The 20,966-nt window shown below is 42.4% G+C and overlaps 1 protein-coding gene across 1 annotated transcript; it reads left to right on the plus strand.

The window, feature by feature from the left end:
- Positions 1-1,182: 1,182 nt before the first annotated feature.
- zgc:153896 (uncharacterized protein LOC569930 homolog) lies at positions 1,183-19,377 on the plus strand. The gene is made up of 5 exons (XM_056286847.1): positions 1,183-1,423; positions 2,570-2,715; positions 14,186-14,809; positions 16,380-16,602; positions 18,870-19,377. Exons 1-5 carry the CDS (start codon positions 1,183-1,185, stop codon positions 18,938-18,940), a joined length of 1,305 nt encoding a protein of 434 aa, XP_056142822.1. The 3' UTR covers positions 18,941-19,377.
- Positions 19,378-20,966: the final 1,589 nt, after the last annotated feature.

Consider the following 20,966-nt stretch of genomic DNA (forward strand, 5'->3'; position numbering starts at 1 on the left):
GGTCAACTATTCAAAGTAACGGGGAGTGCAGAAGAGAGGTGAAGAAGAGAGTGCAGGCAGGGTGGAGTGGGTGGAGAAGAGTGTCAGGAGTGATTTGTGACAGAAAGGTACCAGCAAGAGTTAAAGGGATGGTTTACAGGATGGTTGCCAGACCAGCTATGTTATATGGTTTGGAGATGGTGGCACTGATGAAAAGACAGGAGGTGGAGGTGGAGGTGGCAGAGTTGAAGATGCTAAGATTTTCATTGGAATTGACGAAGAAGGACAGGATTAGGAACGAGTACATTAGAAGGACAGCTCAGGTTGGACGGGTTGGAGACAAAGCAAGAGAGGCAAGATTGAGATGGCTTGGACATGTGTGGAGGAGAGATGCTGGGTATATTGGGAGAAGGATGCTGAATATGGAGCTGCCAGGGAAGAGGAAAAGAGGAAGGCCAAAGAGGAGGTTTATGGATGTGGTGGGGGGGGGGGGACATGCAGGTGGCTGGTGTGACAGAGGAAGACGCAGAAGACAGGAAGAGATGGAAACAGATGATCTGCTGTGGCGCCCCCTAATGGGATTAGCCAGAAGTAGTTGTAGTATTAGGCACCTTACATAACTTCAGTGATTTATTATTTTGTGGGATTTCTACTTTTTTATTTGTGTTTTTTGTTATTATTCATTATTTTCTTATATTTAATTTAAGAGCTGACAGAGCCAGGGCATATGCATTTCATTGCATTTGAAGGTACTTGGTATGTTTTATATGTATATGACAATAAAGTGAAACTTGAACTTGAACTATTGTAAGTAGTTCTTGATAATTGATAAAGATTACATGTGCCAGCACGATGTTGCTTTATTCTAAAGCGGATCTCATTTTAAAGCAATAGTCCTGTTTTTGAAATATTGACACAATACCTCCAACAATATCGGAGTCCAAACCTTATCCCCCACTTCTGCTGACAGATTGAGTCCATCAACGATTCTTATCAGACATGATATCGTTTTAACAACCGTCTCAAGTTGGTTAATGGAGAGCCGCCACATGTCCAAGGTCTAGTCCTTGAAAACAAACCTTCAGCAAAAACTTATCAACCTGCGAACTAGTAGGCTACTTATTAAACAAGTAACCAAGCTCCAGGTGTATATAAGTCTCTTCACACACCAGGAACCATCCATCATAGTCCCCAGATGTCAGGATGCATTTGCAACTGTACGTGGTGGTCACGGCGGCACTCTGTGTGGCCAGCAAACCGCTGAGCAAGGCAAAGCTTCACAACAAGCTCCTGGTGATCTCCTTTGATGGTTTCCGGTGGGATTACGACCAGGACGTGGACACACCAAACTTTGACCAACTGGTTCTGGATGGAGTGAAGGCCAAATACATCACCCCACCAACGATCACCATGACCTCCCCTTCTCATTTCACCACCATCACCGGTAGGATGGCACCCCCCCAAGTCACTAAGTCTTCTAGACCATGTCAACCAAAAACCATACATCTTGAAATTGTAATTGATTTATTTTGTGACTGGAACAAGAACAATAATTTTCATGTGTCCGTGGGCTGTCATTCAAAGGGACGCTTAATACAGTCAAATAAATCCATCCATTTTGTGTATACTGTACTGTACATTGTACGTATACTGGTACACTCTGTCAAGTCCATCTACTTCATGCATGTAGGAAGTAACCTGCTAACATCTATTTCAGCATCTCTGATATATTCTCTGCACCACTGCACTTTATCACCTGTTATTTCACCTGTATAAGTCAACCCTTTTGTATAGATCTGAAGATTGTTGTATTGTAGTGTTGTTATTCTATGTTAAGTACACTGACAGAGCCACATATATCCTGAGTTAAATTCCATGTATTGGCAAACCTACATGGCCAATAAACATGATTCTGATTCTGATATGGGAAGCACAACTATTGTGTGACCTTGTTGTGAAAAGAATATGGGGTTATTGTCTTAAATTTGCAATGGGAAGTAGGCCTGGTAATGCCCATGTACTTTCAGTGAGTAGCTAATGTTACGTATGCTGATTTGACATTGTAAAATAGATGTTTTTACACCAGTTCAACAGCGCTAAAGTTAGCTCAACTGAATCTTGTTTTCAACTGCCAATAATCCAGAAAAGCAAGATGACGTATCAGAAAATGTAAAATATTGATTTGTTTGAGCAAGTTAAAGGTGATAGAGCAGTCTTACTTACAACTCTGCCAATAGAGTTTCTGTGAAATCCTATCTCAAATGAAACCATGGACAATACCAAGTCAGTGAATGAAAGGGAGAGGCCAAGAGAGAATATTGGTGGAGATGGAGAACATTTTATATTTTGGCAATTTTCTTACCAATTAAATTCATAATGCTAATCACAAAATGCAAACTCTTGAACATCTTACAACAGTATATAGTTTAGATGCACCCACCCCATATCAATGCAGGTGGTACAGCTAAATGTTACTGAGTGCTAAGTGAATGAGTGATATAGAAGCGAGGTTCATGAGGTGCTTCACATCCAGTAAAAATTACGTGCTTATCCAAACTGAAACTCTGTATTTGTTCTTCTCTGGCAACAGGGAGATGGATTGAGGACCACGGCGTTGTCCACAACATGATGTATAATGCCACAACCAATCTCAAACTTCCACACAAAGTTACTATGACCAAGTCTGAGTGGTGGGATAACGGTGCCCTGCCATTATGGATCACAGCACAAAACCAAGTGAGTCGGTGAAAATAGGATTTAATCTGAGAGATTACGAGCGTGCACTCTAAGAACTGGATAGATTCATATGCATTATGTGTTCATATCCTATCAATTAAAAAACAATCTTATTTGGTTTTAGCCATTTTTGCAGAGTGGTGCTTACAGTTAGGCCTACTCCAATGAGAGAGACATGATCAGTTTTCCAGCTTTCAGTTTCAATTCAAAACAACCATCAGGAGAAAAATGAACCGCCATAAAGCTGCTTATTTACACTAAGTATGCTCACTTTATGTCACTGATTAATTCGTTAGTTCACCTGGTTAGCACACCTGGTGTATATAAGCATATATATAAGTATGTATAAATGTATATTTACTGACTGAAGCTGATCAGGTGGTGCAGTGTTTTCTAATGGTCCACAGTGGTGTGATAGGTGAGCTGCTGCCTTGACTCATTTGTTAAATCCTGAATGTAGCATGTAGAATGGCCTATGTGCGTGTAGAATCCAGTGGTTTAATTCCAGGGATAGTTTAGTCAACAAGTGGACAAGGAAGAAATGAAACCACATTAGTGTCATTACAGATGCTTCTATCCAACGTGCCTTACAACAGTCACTGCACTATAGGTATATAATAGGTAGATGACCATTAGTGTTCTGCCCTCTGTTTGAGTGCATGTGTAATATAGCTGAGTAGATTTTTGTGTACTGCAGTGCCCCCTCCTGGTCATTCAAGAGCAGTAGTTGTAGAGCAGGGAATTTCCATCAGAGTTAACGAGGCAGGGTAGAGAGCGCATGGGGACTGTTTTTCCTGCTGCAACTTGTTTTGAACGTTGTTGCCATGGACACCATTTGTCCGTAAGTATTTTTGTTTTATCGATTTTTGGATACTACATGCATAATATATTAGCTGTATAGCTGTTTTGCCTCAAATTCGGTCTAAAAGTGACACATTCGATAGCTAGCATAGCTGTAACCTGTTAGCTAACCTGCGTTGCCCTGTGACCCAGCATTTTTTTATTTTTTTATTTCTTAGTCATGTCAGTGTAATGCGTATTGTTCAAATTCTGGTTTGTGTTTGCATTTTTGTGCTTGTTACAGTTTTACAGTAAATTGTGGAGCTTAGTTAAATATCCAAGAAAAGTTACACCTTGTGTTTATTGGAGGACTTCACACTGTTCACTAACTGTCTAGCTTTGAATGAGGACGACTCATCGCGAGGACAGTATAGCAAACAAGATAATACAGTATGCAGCAACAATGAGTCGACGGCCATGCAAACAGTACCTATCAGCCAGCTCCTGCGAACCAGGATGAGGGAGCGGAAAAGCAGCAGATGCCCATTCAGAGTCAGTACATCCACGGTCATCAAAGCTCGTGCCAAGGCGGAGGCTGCCCGTGCTCAGCTTGTGTATGCAGAAGAAGAGGCCAGCATCATAAAGCAGAAAGCCGACCTTGGAGCAAATCTTCATATTCTACAAAGCCAAAGAGCTGTTGCTGCTGCTACAGCTGAAGCTGCTGCCAATGAAGAAGCTGGTAAATCTAACAAAGAGTGACCTTAGTCAAGACTTGCTTGAGTTACCTATCAGTTCAGCCCAGCGCACCTCCTTATATGTCCTGCAGCATTCAGAGGCATACTACGGGTAAATCCCATTCAAGGTTGATCCTCTAGGCTGCCACAAGATGACACTTGAGCAATGTAAAATGGCCATAAATGAAGCAGCTGCTCAACATGAAGAGAAACAGAGACGCCACTGTCAAACAAGAACAACAAAGTGAGGAATTAGAAGATAAAATGTACTCCTCAGGATCAACAGGACAGTCATTTTACCCTCTAAGGGTGCCTTCATCTGAGTCTCAGGGTGTGCAAGACATAACAAGACTGAGTATCTAATTGCAGGTCTCCTCAAATTTGACGACTGCCCTGAGAATTATTGGTCATGGAAGGCATCATTTCAAAGCGCTACCAAAGACCTCAACCTTTCAGCCAGAGAAGAATTAGATTTAATAACAAAACGGCGTGGTTTAGAGTCTTCAGAGCAGCTGAAGAGAATTCGCTCTGTGCATGTGTTCAACCCTACAACAGCTCTCCACTTAGTCTGGCCACGACTAGACGAATGTTATGGGTCACCGGAAATAGTTGAACATGAACTGCTAAACAAAGTTGACGATTTTCCCGAACTTACCAACCAAGATAATGCCAAGATATTCCGTCATATCATGGAGGGAGCAATCAGAGCGGCAGGATTGTGGATTATCGGGAGCAAATGCTTGGTCTCATCTGTTATCTACAAATGTGTCATCTGTCGTAGGCTCAGAGGAACGGTACAGATCCAAAAGATGGCAGACTTGTCAGCTGACAGGCTCTCATCAGTGCCACCTTTCACCAACGTTGGTCTTGATGTCTTTGGTCCGTGGACGGGGATGTCATATCGCACAAGAGGTTGCAGTGCAGACAGCAAACGGTGGGGCGGTGCTTTTCACATGCATGTCAGCAAGAGCTGTGCTGCACATGGAGCTAGTTGAATTAATGTCCACATCTAGCTTCATTAATGCGTTGAGAAGATTTTTCTCTACTCGTGGACCGGCAAAACTTCTCCGCTCAGACAAGGGCACTAATTTTATTGGTGCCTGTAAAGAGTTGAGTATTGATCACAATGATGCTACACTGAAAAGCTACCTTCTGGAAAAAGGCCTGCACATGGCAATTTAATCCCCCACATTCTTCACATATGGGTGGTTCATGGAAAAGATTCATCGGTGTTATAAGGCGGATTCTGGATGTAATGCTTCTTCAGTCTGCACATACTCGACTCACACATGAAGTACTGAGTACCTTGATGGCTGAGGTGATGGCAATAATGAACGTGAGACCACTAGTGCCATTGTCTACAGACCCGGACATGCCAGCTGTTCTCACACCAGCAATGATTTTGACACAGAAGACAAGAGTTCTGTCAGCACCTTCTGACACCTTCGACTCAGCAGAGCTCCGCATAAAACAATGGAAACAGGTTCAGTGCCTGGCAGACACTTTTTGGAAGAGAGGGAGGGGGGAATACCTTGCCACTCTTCAGAGTCGAAGAAAATGGACAGCGGACAAGCCCAAAGTCAAAGTTAGTTATGTCTTTTTGCTTAAGGATAACCAAGCTCACGGGAATAACTGGCCTGGGGGACTTGTTATTAACACATTCCTCAGCAATGACAACAAGGTTCGCAAGGCGGGAGCAAGGACAGCAAAAGAAGAGGCTGTGGAAATGTTTCTGAGATCAATCTCAGAAACGGTTGTCCTTTTGTCTGAGGGACAGTAGAAAATGGACTGTCTTACATGTTTATCGCATTTGTAGTGGTACAATCATATTGTACCAGGCGGGGAGTGTTCTGCCCTCTGTTTGAGGGCATGTATGCTACAGCTAAGTAGATTTTTGCGTACTGCAGGGCCCCCCCCCCCGGTCATTCAACAGCAGTAGTTGTAGAGCAAGGAATTTCCATCAGAGTTAACGAGGCAGGGTAGAGAGCGCTTGGTGACTCTTTTTTTCCTGCTGCAATTTGTTTTCAACGTTGTTGCCATGGACACTATTTGTCCGTGAGTATTTTTGTTTTATCGATTTTTGGATACTGCATGCATGATATATTTGCTGTATAGTTGTTTTGCTGAAAATTCGGTCTAAAAGTGACACAGTTGAGAGTTGCCATAGCTGTGTAACCTGTCAGCTAACCTGCGTTGCCCTGTAACTCAGCATTTTTTAAATTATTATTTCTTAGTCATGTCAGTGTAATGAGTATTGTTCAAATTCTGATTTGTGTTTGCATTTTGTGCTTGTTACAGTTTTACAGTAAATTGCAGCGCTTCATTAAATATCCAAGAAAAGTTATGCCTTGTGTTTACTGGAGGACTTCACACTGTTCGCTGTCTAGCTTTGAATAAGGACTACTCATTGTGAGGACAGTGTAATTAGTGACATGAGTAAAATGAGATTCAAATGACAAAATAGTTGGAAACTAATTAGTGCCAATTACTACTACAGACATAACACAGCCAAGAGTGCATGTCTTCTCAAGTTCAAATAGACATAGTGCGCAATAGATAGCTCATCAACAGGAATGTGAATAATAGTACTGGAGAATTCAAATTAGAAGTTAACTGCACAATGCCACAGCTCAGAAGTTGTGTTTAGATGTCATCTATGGATTAAAACAGGCCTGGAAAAGGAACGTTTTTAGGCATGTCTAGAATGAAGTGAGTCTGTAGCTCTGACGGAAGCTGTTCATTCCACCCCTTTGGAGACAGGGGAGAAAAGTCTGGACCCAGAGCCCAGTCTTATGAACTGGTCATAAACAGAAACCTTTCAGTGGTACAATGTGTTCACAGTTCAGTTGTTTTAGTTCGTTTAACTGCCCGAAAAAGCAAAGAGCAAGATTTTGAGCTTAATACAGGCAGTGACTAGAACCCAACCACTGAGGTTGCACAAGCCAGTGCATTCTTAGTGTCAGTCCCAAGCCCGGATAAATGGGGAGGGTTGCATAAGGAAGGGCATCCGGTGTAAAACCTTTGCCAAATCAAATATGTGGATCATCAATCAGATATCCTTACCGGGTTAGTCAAGGCCCAGGTTACCAATAACTGCCACTGGTCCTGTTGGTCAGCAGGGTGCCAGTGGAAACTATGCTACTATTGGGAGAAGGAGAGAGGGAAGGCATGTCCAGAGGCAGCAGGAGAGGAGGAACGATAGGAGTGTAGAGGTGAGAATCAGAACTTTGAATGTTGGTGCTATTACTGCTAAAGGGAGAGAGCTGGCTGATATGATGGAAAGAAGAAGGTAGGTATCCTGTGTGTGTAAGGAATCAGGCGGAATGGCAGTAAGGACAGGAGCATCAGATGTGGGTTCAAACTTTTCTACCATAGTGCGAATAGGAGGAGAAATGAGGTAGGGGTAATTCTGAAGGAAGAGTATGTCATGAGTGTACTGGAGGTGAAGAGAGTGTCAGACAGAGTGATGAGTATGAAGTGGAAATCGAAGGCGTATTGATGAATGTTATCAGCACATATGCCCTGCAAGTTTTGTGTGAGATGGAAGAGAAAGAAGAATTCTGGAGTGAGTTGGATGAAGTGGTGGAGAGGGTACCCACAAGGGAGAGAGTGGTGATGGGAGCGGACTTCAATTGGCATGTTGCTGAAGGGAACAGAGGTGACGAGGAGGTGATGGGCAAGTATGGTGTCAAGGAGAGAAATGGGGAAGGACAGATGGTGGTTGATTTTGTGAAAAGGATGGAAATGGTTGAGGGAAATACATATTTCAAGAAGAGGGAGGAACACAGGGTGACATACAAGTATGAGTGGAGGAGAGTGTACACAGGCGGACTACATCTTATGTAGGAGGCGCAATCTCAAAGGGATTGGAGACTGCAAGGTGGTGACAGGGGAGAATGTAGCTAGGCAGCATCGGACGGTGGTCTGTAGGATGACTTTGGAGACCAAGAGAGAGTGAGTAAAGGCAGAGCCAAGGCTCAAATGGTGGAAGTTGAAGAAGGAAGACTTGTGTGGAGTTCAGGGAGGAGTTAAGACAGGCGCTGGGTGGTAGTGAAGAGTTGCCGGATGGCTGGGCAACCACTGCAGAAATAGTGAGGGCGACAGCTAGGACGTTACTTGGTGTGTCATCAGGACAGAGAAAAGAAGACAAGGAGACTTGATGGTGGAATGAGGAAGTACAGCAAAGTATACAGGGAAGAGGTTGGAAAAGAAGAAGTGGGATAATCAGAGAGATGAAGAAAGTAGACAAGAGTACAAGGAGATGCAGCGTAAAGCAAATAGAGTGGTGGCAAAGGCAAAGGAAAAGGCATATGATGAGTTGTATGACAAGTTAGACACTAAGGAAGGAGAAAAGGACTTTTACCGATTGGCTAGACAGAGGGACCGAGCTGGGGAGGATGTGTAGCAGGGTGATCAAGAATAGAGATGGAAATGTGTCAACAAGTGAGGAGAGTGTGTTGAGAAGGTGGAATGAATACTTTGAGAGGCTGGTGAATGAAGAAAATGAGAGCGAGAGAAGATTGGATGATGTGGGGATAGTGAATGAGGAAGTGCGGTGGATTAGCAAGGAGGAAGTGAGGGCAGCTATGAAGAGGATGAAGAGTGGAAAGGCAGTTGGTCCAGATGACATACCTGTGGAGGCATGGAGATATTTAGGAGAGATGGCAGTAGAGTTTTTAACACAATCTTGGAAAGTGAGAGGATGCCTGAGGATTGGAGAATAAGTATACTGGTAACGATTTTCATGAATAAGGGTGATTTGCAGAACTTTATTAACTACAGATGTATAAAGTTGACCAGCCACAGCATGAAGATGTGGGATAGAGTAAAAGAAGATAGGTTAAGAGGAGAGGGGACGATTTCATGCCACGAAAGAGCACCACAGATGCAATGTTTGCTTTGAGAATGTTGATTGAGAAGCACAGAGAAGGCAAGAAGGAGTTACATTGGGTCTTTGTCGCTTTAGAGAAAGCATATGACAGGGTATCGAGAGAGGAGGTGTGGTATTGTATGAGGGAGCCAGGAGTTGCAGAGAAATATGTAGGAGTGGTGCAGGATATGTATGAGGGAAGTGTGACAGCGGTGAGGTGTGCGGTTGGGATAACAGATTGGTTGAAGGTGGAAGTGGGATTACATCAAGGATTGGCTCTGAGCCCTATTTGTAGTGAGAGTAAGGTGCAGATTGAGGAGAGTTTGGAGAAGTGGAGGTATGCACTGGAGAAAAGAGGAATGAAAGTCAGTATGAGCAAGACGAAATACATATGTGTGAATGAGAGGTAGGACAGTGGAATGGTGAGGATGCAAGGAATAGAAGTGATGAAGGCGTATGAGTTTAAATACTTGGGGTCAACTGTGCAACGTAACGGAGAGTGCAGAAGAGAGCTGAAGAAGCGAGTGCAGGGAGGGTGGAGTGGGTGGAGGAGAGTGTAAGGAGTGATTTGCGACAGAATGGTACCAGCAAGAGTTAAAAGGAAAGTTTACAAGATGGTTGTGAGACCAGCTATGTTATATGGTTTAGAGACAGTGGCACTGATGAAAAGACAGGAGGGAGAGCCGGAGGTGGCAGAGTTGAAGATGGTAAGATTTTCATTGGGAGTGACGAAGAAGAACAGGATTAGGAACGATTATATTTGAAGGACAGCTCAGGTTGGATGGTTTGGAGACAAAGGAAGAGAGGCAAGATTGAGATGGCTTGGACATGTGTGGAGGAGAGATGCTGGATATTATTGGGAGAAGGATGCTGAATATGGAGCTGCCAGGGAAGAGGAAAAGAGGAAGGCCAAAGAGGAGGTTTATGTATGTGGTGAGGGAGGACATGCAGGTGGCTGGTGTGACAGAGGAGGATGCAGAGGACAGGGAGAGATGGAAACGGATGATCCGCTGTGGCGACCCGTAACGGGGAGCAGCTGAAAGTAGTAGTATATACAGGCAGTGACTAGAGCCAGTGTGAATACAAAGAGTTGTCTGGATACGTTTGCACATTTTTGCAGTTTAAAACCAAGTGTAAGACTTGGTGCCTAGTTGAGTTACCTTACACTAACCTTAGATAGCAGAGGCTGGGAAACCAGCAAGAAGTGATGCATTGAGTAATAATAAACTTTATTAGCACTTTAAAAAAAAAAAAGAACAGGATACAATTTTTAAAAATGACCCACATACAAAAAAAACACATTTTAAGAGAATAACATAAAAAGCACTAACAAATAAAACAATAAAATAAGAGCAAAGGGGAAGAAAGCAGTTTGTTAATCAAAACAGTTACAAAAACAAGAGTAGAAATAGAAACAGTATAAATAATTAAAAACAAATATTTGTAAAAGCTTTCATAAAAATAAGTTTTAAGACGAGCATTAAAAGAAACTAGACACTTGGTTTGACTTAGCTGAATAGGAAGAGAGTTCCATAGTGTGGGGGCTCTAACAGCAAAAGCCCGATCACCCTTTGTGACAAACTGAGATCTGGGAATAACCAGCAGAGCTCTATCTGCAGATTGTAATGGTCAAGAGAGCATATACCAGGTCAGTAAATTAGAAATGTAAGTAGGAGCAAGACAGTTTAAGGCCTTAAAAGTGAGCAATAACATTTTAAAATCAGTCCGAAATATAACAGGGAGCCAGTGTAGGGAGACAAGCACAGGAGTGATACAGTCATGCCTTTTTGTCCTGATAATGAACTGAGCAGCAGCATTTTGTACCAGCTGCAGGTGGTGGAGGGAGCTCTAGCTGATACCCAACCAAGTAAAGTGCGTTGCAATAGTCAAGCCGAGAATAGATAAAAGCATGTACATCTTTTTTGCAGATTGGCAATTGATAAAAATGACCTAATTTTAGAGATTACCTTGATCTAGAGAAAGCATGACTGAAAAACATGTTTGATTTGATTATCAAAACCGAGGTTAGCATCGAATATTACCCCAAGATTCCTAGCAACCTGCTTAAGATTATTTGACAAACCACCAAGTTTAGTACTAGAAGAGGTGATGGAATTTGGGGACCGAACAGAATGACCTCAGACCTATTATCATTAAATTTAAGAAATTTTTTTGGATATCCAGGATTTAATGTCAGAGAGGCAAGTTGTGAGATTTTATAGGCCGCTAGAATCTGTGAGTTTTAGTGACATGTATAACTGAGTGTCGTCATCATAAAATGGGAAAACACATCATTTTGAATGGCCAAGAGGCAACATGTATATAAATAACAAGGAGGCCAAGAACTGAGCCTTGAGGGACACCACAACTCGGCTGAGCCATCGAGGAAGTAGAGTTACCCAGAAACCAAGCCCGGCGGAATTTGTTTTCGGTATAGAGTAAACTCTGCAGCACAATACATACATGGACAACAACAGACACTCCACATATTATCATGAACAATACAGTTACACAATAACAGAACTAAATAAAAGAGCTAAAATCGAGCAGTCACCTCTGTCTGCAGTCAGCAGTTGGTCATTAGTGGCCTTAACTAGAGCTTTCTCGGTACTATGAAGTTTTCTAAAACCAGACTGGAAACTGCTAAAAACACTATTAGTGTTCATAAAAGAAATCAATTGAGATTAAATTATTCACTTAAGCACCTTATATAAAAAGGACAATTTGGGGATTGGTCTGTGGTTACTTAAGGACAGGGGATCTAAATTAGGTTTCTTCAACAATGGGTGAACAATGGCATTCTTAAAACCTCCTGGGAAAGAACCAGAGAACAGAGTTATTAAGAATTGGCAGAATAACAGGGCTAACAGTTGAAAATACCTCCTTGAGCAGCTTAATGGGAATAACGTCTAAGATGTGAGAGTAGGAGCTGATACTGGAGACTGTACTCTCTAACACTGAAATTGTAATTGGTTGAAACGGAGTGTAAGAGACAGAATTAACATGGGGAATGAAAAGAATGCAAGGGCCAGGCTGGATTTGGGACCTGATATTCTCCACCTTATTTACAAAATGAGTGTGACATTTTTTTTTTTTTGGACAGCTCAGCATCAGGTTCAAAAAAAGAAGTGGAAGGGCCATTAATGACAATCAATTACACTAAAAGAACTTTTAGATTGTGGTTATTTTGAGATTTCAGTTCAGAGAAGTACTCTGATCTCACATCTTTAACTGCCTTCTGGTAAATTAACATCTGGTTTTTAAGGATGTTATGTGCTAATTTGAATTTGTTTACCTTTTATTGTTTTTCAAATTTTCTAGAGTCTTCTAAGGGCACGAGTGTAATCATTCAGTCAGGGGAGGTTATTTGATTTTTTTTCCCTAGTTTTAAATGGTGCAATCTGGTCGAGGATGGATAGGCATTGATCACTGAATTAATTTAACAGTGCATCTCGATTGAGGGGGGATAAAGAGGGATTAAAGGATGATGAATTTAAAGCATCACAGAATTTAACTGCAGAAACAGCGTTGAGAATGCGAGAGCGTGTTTTAGGAGACTATGTATAGAGAGCTGTATTGGAACTTCAAAGAACAGCTTTATGGTCAGCTACAAGCCTATCCACCAGATTAAGACACTCGGGAGAGAAACCAGATGAGAGTACAAAGTCTAAAATGTGACCTTTGGAATGTGTAGCCCTTCTAACAGATTGAATGATGTTAAAAGATTCTATAAGATCTAAAAAATGTGATATCAGGGAATGGGAAGGACAACACACATGAATATTAAAATCACCAAGAATAACCACCCTGTCATATTTAGGCATGACAATAGATAGAAGGTCAGAAAACTCAGAAATAAAACTAACTGAATTAGGGGGCCTATAAATTAAGACGTAGAGTAAAGGGGAAGGGCCAGTGATTAAGAAACTTAAAACCTCAAAGGAGATAAAATTACCAAAAGTAACAGGATGGCACTTAAGATCTAATGTATATATATATAAAAAAAACAGCTAGGCCACCTCCTCTTTCAGAGTGCTTGGGAATATTAAAATATGCAAAATGAGGGGGCCTAGCCTCAACCCCCTGGGGACAGCCATGTCTCAGTAATCATATAAAATCCGGATTATTAGGAACATTAAAATCATTAATGATAAAATACATATTACCAAGAGATCTCACATTCAAGAGGCCAAAAATTGTTTGGTGTCAAAACAGAGTTAAAACCAACGGGGGTACGACAAATTGGACATAGATTGTCGATATTTGCTCCAGATATTCAGTTGCTGTTGTTTCTACTATTAGATATGTCGTATGGGTGAGCGATCTGGTGCCTAATAATAGTCCGTATTGGGAAAATTTCCGGTGAGAGAGTTAATGGCAGATGAGGCCAGTGGAGGGAGCTGGCGGGGGAAACGGTACTGGGGGGTGCCACCATAGGCAGAAGTGGAGAATGTGGGAGGGAAGTGTGGGATGTTAACAGTCAATCACGTGGAGCACACCATACAGTGTATGGTGTGCTGCAGGTTGGCCACTAATGTTAGCAAGCTATTGATTCCAAAGGGGGGAAAAACACAATCCTCATAATCTAAAATTAATTCAGGTGACATTTGAATCATATTATTCATTAAAATATTTCAGAATATTTTACTGCAGCAATTAAATCAATAACAGAGTCAATCTTATCAGCCAGGTATATTGTGCACACAGTTGGGAAGTTGTGGTCCAGAATTACATTGATGTCAGTGTCAGGATGGCAATTGTGTGTCATGTCTGATTCTTGGGTAGACCCGTATAACCATCTTTGGGCCAAAATTTGAATTCTGCTTGTTGCTGGCCATATTCTGAGCCAACATAGGCCCAGCAGTCATCTATATCACAGTAATTCATTCATGTTTTTAACCATAGGCCTAATTTAATGAATTAATTGAGCGAAGCCCATCTCAAAATAGTTTGAGCATTTCCCATTTCTATATGACATTATCACTGCACTGTCACCATTTAGAACTCATGTAGGCTACATTAAGAGATTTCATGAAGAAAGTTGACCTGATTCTGATGTTTCACGTTTTTTGTTTTGTTTTTTTAGGGTCTGAAAACCGCTTCCTTCTTCTACCCAGGAGGGGGCGTCAGCTATGGCGGCCAGTTCGTCAATAGGGCCCTGGTGCAGACAGCGGGCCAGAAGGACGATAATGAGACTGAGTGGAGGGAGAACATTGATACGGTGATGAACTGGTTCTCACAGGAGGATTTTGACTTTGTGACCCTGTATTATGGAGAACCTGACAATGTGGGTCACGCCAAGGGACCTGACCACCCAAAGAGGAAAGAAATCATCAAGCAGATTGACCGCACCATTGGATATCTGCGGGAGGCGATCAGTCACCACAATTTGACTGATCGTCTGAACATAATCATCACCTCCGACCACGGTATGACCACCGTGAAAAAGCGACCACAGGTGGACGAGGTGGTGCTGAATAAATACCTGAATTTATTGAAGCACATCAGTTTTGAGATCCTGGACTACGGCGGCTATGGTGTAGTGACACCGAAGCCCGGCATGGAGCAGCTGGTATTTGATGCGCTCTCCAAAGCCCCGAATGTGACGGTCTACAGAAAAGACAAACTTCCCGAGAGTTTTCACCTCGCCAAAAACGAACGCATTCAGCCCATCATCATCATTGCAGATCTGGGCTTCAACCTAAACTCTGTGGGTACCTTTTGACTTTTAACATAAAATGACACTAAACTACAACCAGGGCTGGCCCAAGACATAAATGAAACAGGGGACGGGGGGGGGGGGATAGTGAGGACAAATCAAATTCTGCTTTGGGCCCCAGAAAATCTTGGGCCGGCCCTGACTACATCACAACATCTCCAGAACACTACTAAACATTTACATTATGTCCCCACTTTATGGGGTTGCATTATGCTCTTTGCATTGCATTTCACATTGGGGACAACAGTAACTTTCAGTTCTAACTCCAGATCACCAAGATTACTAGCAGACAACAGCAAAACAAGCCAAGTTCAAAAGTCACAAATATTCCTGTGAACCTGTGAACAAGGACGGGAGGATTAGGGGTGACTATATTTGACATATTATTCATTCGTTCATTCATTATCCTTACTCAGGGAGCCTATCCCAGCAGTCATTAGGCGGCAGATGGGGAGACACCCTGGACGGGCCACCGAACCATCACAGGGCCCACATATTCACACCTAGGGACAATTCAGTATGGCTGATTCACCTGACCTACATGTGTTTGGACTGTGGGAGGAAACCGGGGCACCCGGAGGAAACACATTTTTAACAGATTAGATTTTAACTAATAGACTTTAAGAGTTTAGTTAAAACGCTATGGTTTAAAAAGTACCTACTCCACAAGTCTGCAAACACAGAGGAGCTTAAAACTAAAGGTTTCCTACCTTTTCAATGTGTTATTTCACCATTTCTAATTATGGTTTACAACTGGTAGCTTGGTCAAAATTCCTGAAGCAGTGAAGCATTTTTATTGCTTTAAACGCATTTTCTCACCAAAAGAAGCACGATTTCATCAAAAATGCTACAATTTAAAAATGACCTATTCCACAAGTCTGTCCTCTGTGTGGACTTTGCATGTTCTCCCCGTGTCTGTGTGGGTTTCCTCCGGGGGCTCCAGTTTCCTCCCACAGCCTAAAGACATGTAGGTCAGGTGAATCAGCTGTACTAAATTGTCCCTAGGTGTGAATGTGTGTGTGTGTGTGTGTGGGGGGGGGCTGTGATGGTCTGGCAGCCTGTCCAGGGTGTCTCTCCGGCTGCCGCCCAATGACTGCTGGGATAGGCTCCAGCATCTCCGCATCCCTGAGAGCAGGATAAGCAGTTTGGATAATGGATGGATAGATGGAGTTTAAGTGGTAGTGTGAAATAGCCGCAGGAAGTAAAGCTAAGGTTTTGGTGAACCACCCTGACCAGCATGAGTCTAAACTTCTCCCTTCTGCTCAATGCTTTAGAATGCCATTAAAAATCTGTACAAAGGGTCTTTTAGTAGCAGTAAAATCGAACTGCTCATCAAAACAAAGAGATTATTTTCAGGGGTGCTGGCTGCTTATTTTATGTAAGTACATGTTTGTGTGATGTTAAATATGGTGCTTCTGAAACTGGCCACAGCCAGAGAAAAGTTTATATTCTATTCTAATATAATTAAGTTGAGAAGATGGAGTTCACAGAATTTAATTGAATTTGTAAATCAATGTTTTGTGGTTGTGTTCTCGGTTCCTCTGCTGCTTTTCCCAAACAGAGGTTTATCTTCTACGTGAACAAAGGAGACCATGGCTTCCACAACGGAGAGATGGACATGAAAACCATCTTCAGAGCTTTTGGACCTGATTTCAAACAGAACTACCTGGCAGAACCGTTTGACAGCCTCCACATTTACCCTCTGATGTGCAAGCTCCTGCAGATAGAGCCCGCCCCCCACAATGGCTCCCTGGTCTTCACCGAGGGCATGCTGGCCCAAAACGGTAACGTAGACAAACCAACCAGCTAAGCAACCCCTGTTTGACCAGAAACACCTCACAGCTGTGTCTGAGGGGAGCTGAGTAAAACCCTTCAGCGCTGCTGGTGTTGGTGCCATGCCGTGCTCGTTGAGCTATACAGGAAATAGAACCCCTAACCCTCACAGTGTTTGTACTCAGGCCACTGAACAGTACAAGGAAGACTAACAACATTATAGTAGTAAACTTTACTTTAAGAGCATGTCACAAAGCAACTATTACAAAGCACTTCACGAGTTAGAGATAATTGGTAAAATGACGATTAAAATGGAATAACAAGGAATAACAACACGGAAAGAAATAGGAATAATAGGAAAAATAGGAAAAATAGCAAATGGAAAAATAGGAATAATAGGAATAATAACAAGAAAGGAATAACAACACGGAAAGAAATAGCCTCACAAGAATGCCAATCTGTAAAATTGAGTTTAAAAGTTATCTAAAAGATTTTACATAGGGTTTGCTAGCCTTAGCCTCTCAGCTAAGGCTCGTATGAAAGTGTGTCTGTCAGAGGGGCATTCGGGTGGCATGGCACTCTATTCCATTGCCTGTCAACATGAGAATTTACCGGTTTGAATCCTCGTGTTACCTCCGGCTTTGTTGGACATCCCTACAGACACAGTTGGCCGTGGGAAGCCGGATGGGGGTGTGTGTCCTGGTCACTGCACTACCACCTCCTCTTGTCGGTCGGGGTGCCTGTTTGGGGGGAATAGCGTGATCCTCCCATGTGCTATGTCCCCCTGGTGAAACTCGTCACTGTCAGGTGAAAAAAAAAAGTGGCTGGCGACTCCACATGTATCGGAGGAGACATGTGGAAGTCTACAGACCTCCCCGGATCAGCAGAAGGGGTGGAGCAGCGACCGGGATGGCCCAGAGAGTAGGGTAATTGGCCAAGTACAACTGGGGAGGAAAATGGGGGGGGGGGTGTTTGTGTGTATGTATGTATATATATATAAAGTGTGTTAGAGCTCTACCAGCGAAAGCTCAGTCACCTTTGACCGTGAAGAGCTGAAAACTCCTTTATTTTTAACCAAACTGTTTATTCCCATGATAGCATGGGAATTAAACCTTGATTTGAAACATTTTTATGCGTGCTCAGTAATCCAGGAGTAGAAATCTGAGAAAAGTAGGATCAGTTCATCTGGACACAACGTTTATTGAGAGAAAGGTTTCAGCTGACTGCAGGTACCCCCACCCTTATAAACAATACAGTGGCATAACGACCGAAACCAACGACCAGTTTCATTATGCAAATTACCATGGCCATTAACTAGAGTTACAATGGCCATGTGTACTTTTCACAGAGGATTGAGGAATGTTTGGATGTTGGATAACTTCTCCTTCAGTAAATGAACTGATCACTTATAAACTGCATTTTGTGTTTACTCGGGTTCCCCTTGTCCTATATTACATTTTGTATGAAGATCTGAAACCATCCAGCGTGACAAATATGCAAAAATAGAGGAAATCGGGGAGGGGGGGAACCCATAGCGCACCCATGTTTTTGCCTACAGTACTGTCCCTTGTGAGTGAGGTACGTGGACTGAAGAGGGCTTCAGGGGCAGATACACTTGGTCAGCGGTTGGTTAGGGTGGTCCTTTTTTTCCCTAAGAGTGGGGTGGTCCTGTACTGATGATGAACTGATTCAGCTTTTCTGGGGTGTCCCAATACTGAATCAATTCAAAATATTCTGCTCCTCTCCGCTTGGTTTGACTCTAAAAGGGAAATGAGGCTTAAGTGGAAAAAATACGAGATTCATTTACATGTAATTAATAAAATTTGAAAATCAATTTTACAATTTAATGCAATTAACAGAATACCTGACCCTGGTGTCATATTCTACCTGTTGAGCTCCACACGACCGTGTTTTAAAAACCCACAGGCCCCGTCGACAGTGATTCTATTATTACATTGAGATCAATAAAACATGATTGGCAGCACGGCACGATGGATGAGACTGAACTCGGTATGAATGGATTGGCATAAATATTCTCCCTCAGCTGTACAGGGACAGCTAGAAAAATGGGCATACATTAATCAGCCTAATAAAGCAATATTCAAGTCAATCTCATCACCTTCAGTTTAGCCCTTAGTGACTATTTTTTTTTTGAAAATTTTATTCTTGTTGCCAAACCATATGAAATGTACAATGCTCTTTTTTAATGTATCCTTGCTGTTGCTGTGATGCTTTATTAAAGGACGCAAGAAACTGAGGTCTTCTTTTCAATTTTCAGGTGGGAGAAGGCTTGAGATTTCTCTGTCTCTTCTGGTTTTGGCAGTCTTCTCTGTTTCAACCGTCCTCTAGTTCAGGATCAACCAGGAAGTGGAGGAGCAAGCCATTGGACAGACCTGGTTCTGGAGAATATTCTGGAGTGTGTATCCAGTAGAGGATGATGTTCATCAAACAGAGTCCAAATTGTGTGTGTGTGGGGGGGGGGCAGTCCAGGTTTGGTTCAGTAACATTTTTGATTCTGTGATTCATTCAACAGTATTTTACATTTTACAGTGATAAACAGAATCAAAAAAATTGAGCAAATCTGATCTTTTTTTCCTCCAAGCACGGACTTATTTATTTACACCTGCTTCCAGCGTGTCTGTTCTTACTGTATGATCCAATGATACTGCCCATCTGAGAAACTCACTTACCAAATTTAACTCCATCGTTTAGCTCCATGGTTAATGTTTGTTGCTCCTTTGTCAGTACTATTAATGAGCCTGGCTCAGTGGCTGAGACCGAAACCGACTCAGCCTCCCTCTCAGAACAAGTCTGACCATCCCCAGGGGACTCATCCACCCTGCCTGAGATCCTTGATATTCATCTTTAAAATATATATTTTTTTAAAAAGTCTTATATGGATTTATTGATCTCTTGGAGCGGGGATGGTTAGACTTGTTCAGAGAGGGAGTTGTACCTTAGTTTTATTAAAATACCGTGAAATGTGCTTATGGACAGGGCAGATGCACACGTTATGAAATGTGGTTTTGAGTCATTGATTGTACCCATATTTCTTTACTACAGGGGTGCGCACTTTGCTTCTTTAAAAGGGTTCTTTCGCAAAATAAAGTCGAGTGAAATTCTTTGTGAAGTTGTGTGGAATTCAAGTGTTTTCTCCAGACTGGACTACAACCTGGAGTCTGTTTAACTGAAGTCATGCTGTTTCCATTTAAGATTTCAGAACAGAGTCAAAGCTTTGACTAAATGTCCCGTATTTTACACAGTTCCAACAAAGCGTCTGGGAAATCTTCAAAACTTCGACAATTTCCCCGAGACATGAAGCCACGCAGCCATATGGACTATGTGGGAACCTTTATTTCATAAAACAATTTCAGTTGTGTTACAAAAATGTGGTTTGGTACGTCGCATAACTCTGTGGCACAGTACAGATGGACGCACAGTTTTAAATTTAAATTTACAAACAACACAAACAGTGGGAGAGGCTGCTGGACCGGTGGTGGATAACAGTCGGTCATCACAAAGTGTCGAGATGTTGCCAAGTCAAGTCAAGTAGGTTTTATTTGTCCCCAGAGGGGCAATTGTTGTGTAGCAGCAGCAACATTTAAACACACAAACACTCTACAGAACACACAAGGCAAATACAAATAAATACCAATAAATACAACATGTAGTGAGGAGAACAAGGCCAACAAAAAGCAATGCAACAGTAAACAGTGTTATAAATGTTTATCAAGGTGGAGCTGGTGTCACCTCTTATTGTTGGAGTTTAGCAGTGAACTGGCTGAGGGAATCAAGGAGTGTTTGTATCTTGGTTTTGAGGACTGGGGAGCGGGAACCAGGGGGCAAGGTGTGAAACTAGATGCAGGGGGTGGGTGCTGTCAGACAGGATGGATTCTGCTTTCCTTAACATCCGCTTGTTATATAAATCAGACAGACTTTTCAGTTGGGTACCTGTGATGCTACTGCAGACCTTGATCACCTTTGTTGGTGCATTTTTCTGTTTAAGATTGAGAGAGGCATACCAACCGATAAAAAAAAAATAGGTAGGTCTTCTGTAAGGTGCCCTTGAGTGCTCTGAAAAGTGCCCACAAATAAAATGTATTATTATTATTATTATTATCAATCCATCCATTAGCTGAACTGCTTATCCTGCTCGCTGGAGCCTATTCCAGCAGTCATTGGGCAGCAGGTGGGGAGACACCCTGGACAGGCCGCCAGACCATCACAGGGCCCACACACACACACACACACACACACACACACACACACACACCCCTAGGGACAATTTAGTATGGCCAATTCACCTGACCTACATGTCTTTGGACTGGACTGTGAGGCAACTGCGCAAACTATTGCGCCACCATGCCGTCTATTA

This window comes from Lampris incognitus, chromosome 9, assembly GCF_029633865.1.
Source record: "Lampris incognitus isolate fLamInc1 chromosome 9, fLamInc1.hap2, whole genome shotgun sequence".
NCBI lineage: Eukaryota > Metazoa > Chordata > Actinopteri > Lampriformes > Lampridae > Lampris > Lampris incognitus.